This window comes from Capra hircus, chromosome 7 (assembly GCF_001704415.2).
Source record: "Capra hircus breed San Clemente chromosome 7, ASM170441v1, whole genome shotgun sequence".
NCBI classification, from domain to species: Eukaryota; Metazoa; Chordata; class Mammalia; order Artiodactyla; family Bovidae; genus Capra; species Capra hircus.
This window is the reverse complement of record NC_030814.1, coordinates 99,466,101-99,472,324: the sequence shown is the minus strand read 5'-3', so window position 1 is coordinate 99,472,324 and position 6,224 is coordinate 99,466,101. Positions and strand designations below refer to the sequence as shown.

Sequence of the window (6,224 nt, the reverse complement as noted above, 5' to 3'; positions counted from 1 at the left end):
TTCCATGTCCAGTTCTAACTGTTTCTTCCTGACCTGCATATAGGTTTCTCAAGAGGCAAATCAGATGGTCTGCTATTCCCATCTCTTGAAGAATTTTCCACAGTTTATTGTAATCCACACAGTCAAAGGCTTTGTTGTAGTCAATAAAGCAGAAGTAGATGTTTTTCTGGAACCCTCTTGCTTTTTTGATGATCCATCAGATGTTGGCAATTTTATCTCTGTCTCCTCTGCTTTTCTAAATCGAGTTTGAACATCTGGAACTTCAAGTTCATGTACTTTTGAAGCCTGGCTTGGAGAATTTTGAGCATTACTTCGTTAGTGTGTGAGATGAGTGCAATTCTGCAGTAGTTTGAGCATTCTTTGCATTGCCTTTCTTTGGGATTGGAATGAACACTGAATTTTTCCAGTCCTGTGGCCACTGCTGAGTTTTCCAAATTAGCTGGCAAATTGAGTGCAGCACTTTCACAGCATCATCCTTTAAGATGTGGAATAGCTCAACTGGAATTCCATCACCTCCACTAGGTTTGTTCGTGGTGATGCTTCCTAAGGCCCACTTGACTTCACATTCCTGAATGACTGGCTCTAGGTGAGTGATCACACCATTATGGTTATCTAGGTCATGAAGATCTTTTTTGTACAGTTCTTCTGTGTATTCTTGCCACCTCTTCTTAATATCTTCTGCTTCTGTTAGGTTCATACAATTTCTGTCCTTTATTGTGGCCATTTTTGCCTGATAATTTTCCTTGACATCTCTAATTTTCTTGAAGAGATCTCTAGTCTTTCCCATTCTGTTGTTTTCCTCTATTTCTTTGCATTAATCACTGAGGAAGTCTTTCTTATCTCTCCTTGTTATTCTTTGGAACCCTGCATTCAAATGGTTATATCTTTCCTTTTCTCCTTTACCTTTTACTTCTCTTCTTTTCCTAGTTGTTTGTAAGGCCTCCTCAGACAATCATTTTGCCTTTTGTCATTTATTTTTCTTGGGGATGGTCTTGATCACTGCCTCTTGTACAATGTCAAGAACCTTCATCCATAGTTCTTCAGCACTCTATCAGATCTAATCCCTTGACTCTATTTGTCATTTCCACTCTACAATTGTAAGAGGCTTAAGTCATACATGAATGGTTAGTGGTTTTCCCTACTTTCTTCAATTTAAATCTGAATTTGGAAATAGGGAGTTCATGATCTGAGCCACAGCCAGCTCCTGGTCTTGTTCTTGCTGACTGTATAGAGCTTCTCCATCTTTGGCTGCAAAGAATGTAATCAATCTGATTTCAGTGTTGACCATCTGGTGATGTCCATGTGTAGTCTTCTCTTGTGTTGTTGGAAGAGGGTGTTTGCTATGACCAGTGCATTCTCTTGGCAAAACTCTAATAGCTTCGTTCTGTACTCCAAGGCCAAATTTGCCTGTTACTCTGGGTATTTTTTGACTTCCTACTTTTGCATTCCAGTCCTGTATAGTGTTTTAAAAAAGATATCTTTTGGGGGTGTTAGTTCTAGAAGGTCTTATAGGTCTTAATGGAACCATTCAACTTCAGCTTTTACAGCATTACTGATTGGGGCATAAACTTGAATTACTGTGATATTGAATGGTTTGGCTTGGAAACGAGCAGAGATCATTCTATCATTTTTGAGATTGCATCCAAGTACTACATTTTGGACTCTTTTGTTGACTATGATGGCTACTCCATTTCGTCTAAGGAATTCTTTCCTACAGTAGTATATATAATGGTCCTCTGAGTTAAATTCACCCATTCCATATTCAGCCTAAAAAAGAAGATGGAGTCTTTTTTTTAATCAGAGGAAAACTGGTTTACAATGCTGTGTTGGTTTCTGCCAGACAACATTACAAATCAACCATAATTCTGTAAGATGAGCTTCCCTAATAGCAGTTGGTAAAGAATCTGCCTGCAATGCAAGAGACCCCAGTTCAATTCCTGGGTTGCGAAGATCCACTGGAGAAGGGATAGGCTACCCACTCCAGTATTCTTGGGCTTCCCTTGTGGCTCATCTGGTAAAGAATCTGCCTGCAATGCGGGAGACCTGGGTTTGATCTCTGGCTTGGAAAGATCTTCTGGAGAAGGGAAAGGCTACCCACTCCAGTATTATGGTATGGAGAGTCCCATGGACGATACAGTCCATGGGGTTGCAAAGGGTCAGACACAACTGAGAAAATTTCACTTTCACTTTTCACTTTTATATACATATGTGTGTATATGTGTGTGTGTGTGTTGTGTGTGTGTGTGCATGGGTATCACCTCCCTCTTTTTTTTTTTAATTTTAAAATCATTAATTCTTACATGCGTTCCCAAACATGAACCCCCCTCCTACCTCCCTCCCCACAACATCTCTCTGGGTCATCCCCATGCACCAGCCCCAAGCATGCTGTATCCTGCGTCAGACATAGACTGGTGATTCGATTCTTACATGATAGTATACATGTTAGAATGCCATTCCCCCAAACCATCCTACCCTCTCCCTCTCCCTCTGAGTCCAAAAGTCCGTTATACACATCTGTGTCTTTTTTGCTGTCTTGCATACAGGGTCGTCATTGCCATCTTTCTAAATTCCATATATATGTGTTAGTATACTGTATTGGTGTTTTTCTTTCTGGCTTACTTCACTCTGTATAATCGGCTCCAGTTTCATCCATCTCATCAGAACTGATTCAAATGAATTCTTTTTTACGGCTGAGTAATATTCCATTGTGTATATGTACCACAGCTTTCTTATCCATTCATCTGCTGATGGACATCTAGGTTGTTTCCATGTCCTGGCTATTATAAACAGTGCTGTGATGAACATTGGGGTACATGTGTCTCTTTCAATTCTGGTTTCCTCGGTGTGTATGCCCAGCAGTGGGATTGCTGGGTCATAAGGTAGTTCTATTTGCAATTTTTTAAGGAATCTCCACACTGTTCTCCATAGTGGCTGTACTAGTTTGCATTCCCACCAACAGTGTAGGAGGGTTCCCTTTTCTCCACACCCTCTCCAGCATTTATTGCTTGCAGATTTTTGGATTGCAGCCATTCTGACTGGTGTGAAGTGGTACCTCATTGTGGTTTTGATTTGCATTTCTCTAATAATGAGTGATGTTGAGCATCTTTTCATGTGTTTGTTAGCCATCCATATGTCTTCTTTGGAGAAATGTCTATTTAGTTCTTTGGCCCATTTTTTGATTGGGTCATTTATTTTTCCGGAATTGAGCTGCATAAGTTGCTTGTATATTTTTGAGATTAGTTGTTTGTCAGTTGCTTCATTTGCTATTATTTTCTCCCATTCAGAAGGCTGTCTTTTCACCTTGCTTATATTTTCCTTTGTTGTGCAGAGGCTTTTAATTTTAATTAGATCCCATTTGTTTATTTTTGCTTTTATTTCCAGAATTCTGGGAGGTGGATCATAGAGGATCCTGCTGTGATTTATGTCTGAGAGTATCACCTCCCTCTTGAACCACCCTCTCCTACCCCTATCCCACTCCCACAGAAAGCCAGGCTGAATACAAAATTGTCATATTTAAATAGAACCCTGTTTTATGTGTCCAGGGTATTTAGGCACTATTGAAGCTGAAGCTCCAATCCTTTGGCTATCTGATGCAAAGAGCTAACTCTGCAAAAATAGTACTGGACTTTAGGTACTATTACTACACTTAGGGAAGAAAGATAATCTGATGTTGACAGCTTGGCTTGTGAAATTGTTTTCCTAATTCTGTGCCTGAGATTGAGAATAGCCTGGTCACTGCAAGGAGGTCTCTTGGTACCTCCAAATTTTCTAATACTATATCTCATCACTTTACCTTTCCCATGGATACAAAAGCTTCCTTTCAAACTTGATTTTCTGAAACAAATACCTTTTCAGGTCCTTTCACCTTGGGGTTATCTCTGTCCACTACACACACATTTCCTTCAGATAATCTCACATCTCCAGCCCTCACTTCCATGAGGTCTCTGTTCAGATGTTTGGCAGACTATCTGAACACTCCATAAAACGTTGTTGGTGGTTTTGTTCACTCAGACATGTCCAACTCTTTGCAACCCTATGGACTGCAGCACACCAGGCTTCCCTGTACTTCACCATTTCCTGAAGTTTGCTTGAACTCATGTCCATTGAGTCGGGTGATGCCATCCAACCATCTTATCCTCTGTGGCCCTCTCCTTTTCCTGCCCTCAATCTTTCCCAGCATCAGGGTTTTTGCAGAGTCAGCTCTTTGTATCAGATAGCCAAAGGATTGGAGCTTCAGCTTCAGCATCAGTCCTTCCAATGAATATTCTGAGACGACTTCCTTTAGGATTGACTGGTTTGATCTTGCAGTCCAAAGGACTCTCAAGAGTCTTCTCCAATACCACAGTTCAAAAATATCAATTCTTTGGCATTCAGCCTTTTTTATAGTCAAACTCTCACATCTGTACATGACTACTGGAGAAACCATAGTTTTGACCATAAGGAAACTTTGTCAGCAAAGTGATGTCTCTGCTTTTTAATATGCTATCTAAGTTTGTCATAGCTTTTCTTCCAAGGAGCAAGCATCCCTTAATTCCATGGTGCAGTCACCATCCACAGTGATTTTGGAGCCCAAGAAAATAAAGCATAATACCCCCATTAACTTTCTTCTTCATACTAGATCTCTTTCTTCATAGCAACTATCTCTCAGTATAGTATGCTCTTTATCTAGAAGTAGGTCGGTCCCCAATTTATATTCCCCAAAAACATGGCAGAATTTCTCATCTAAACTCTCCAATACATGACCATTTGGGGAGGAGGCTGGATATGTGCCAGAAGTTGGTACTCAGAGATGGCACAGGGGATCTCTTGAAGGAGAAATGTTCATGCAAAACATACAGATTTTAATTTTTGAATGCAAAATTGTAGAATTTCAACGTTGTTACAATGCCAATTTCAGATAAAACTAGTCATGTCATTTGTTTTTCTTTTGTTTGTTTGTTTCCAGGCAGTCACCTCTACTACATGGAATTGGGGAATGATACAGAAATTTCAGAGTTTCTTCTTCTGGGATTCTCACAGGAACCAGAACAGCAGCCCCTCATATTTGGACTTTTTTTCTCTATGTACCTGATCACCGTGTTTGGAAACCTGCTCATCATCCTGGCAGTCATCTCAGATGCCCACCTACACACCCCCATGTACTTTTTTCTCACCAATCTGTCCTTCGTAGACATCTGTTTCACTTCTACCACTATCCCAAAGATGTTGAGGAATGTCCAGACCCAGAGCAAAGTTATAACCTATGAAGCCTGCATCACACAAATTTATTTTTTCCTACTGTCTGCAGTATTGGACATCTTCCTCCTCACAGTGATGGCCTATGACCGCTTTGTGGCCATCTGTCACCCCCTGCACTACATGGTCATTATGAACCCTAGGCTCTGCTTTCTGCTGGTTCTGGTGTCCTGGACCATCAGTGTCCTGAATTCCTTGTTACAAAGTTTAATTTTGTTACAGCTTTCATTTTGCACTGTTGTGGAAATCCCTAACTTTTTTTGTGACCTCAGTCAGATAACCCAACTTGCCTGTTCTGACACCTTTCTTAATAATATGGTAATGTATCTTACAGTTGTGCTTCTGGGTGGTGGTCCCCTGGCTGGTATCCTTTATTCTTACTCAAAAATAGTTTCCTGTATATGCAGAATCTCATCAGTTCAGGGAAAGTATAAAGCATTTTCCACCTGTGCATCTCACCTCTCAGTTGTCTCCTTATTCTTTTGTACGAGCCTAGGAGTGTACCTTAGCTCTGCTGCTACCCACAGCTCACACTCGAGTGCAACAGCCTCAGTGATGTACACTGTGGTCACACCCATGCTGAACCCCTTTATCTACAGTCTGAGAAACAAAGACTTAAAGGGGGCTCTGAAAAGATTCTTTGTGATGGCAAGTCTAAAAAGGTTAATTATTCTGGATTTGGAGAAGTGCCCAAAATTTCAGATCTCAAAGTCTCAGAGTCAGTAGTTGTGATTTTTTAATCAGACTCTGGAAGTACAAGCTGCTCTGTTATTTATTTCCTAGAATTCTCATTTTTTTCCAACTACTCTACACAATTTAATGACTCACATAATTACTCTTCTCTGTCAGATATCCAACCATTTTTCTTTCCTTCTGTTCTTTATTCCTATTTTTCCTACTTCATCCCCAAGCTTTGATATCAAAAAGTTGGAAATTCTCATTTATCTCATGAAACTGCTTGGGTTTATTAAGAACAATTTCTTTTAAAA

The 6,224-nt window shown here is 40.2% G+C and overlaps 1 protein-coding gene across 1 annotated transcript; it reads left to right on the top strand.

Annotated features, from left to right (window-relative positions):
* LOC102183587 (olfactory receptor 7A10-like) lies at positions 4,963-5,961 on the top strand. The gene has a single exon (XM_005701320.1). The coding sequence runs from the start codon at positions 4,963-4,965 to the stop codon at positions 5,959-5,961; it is 999 nt and encodes a 332-aa protein (XP_005701377.1).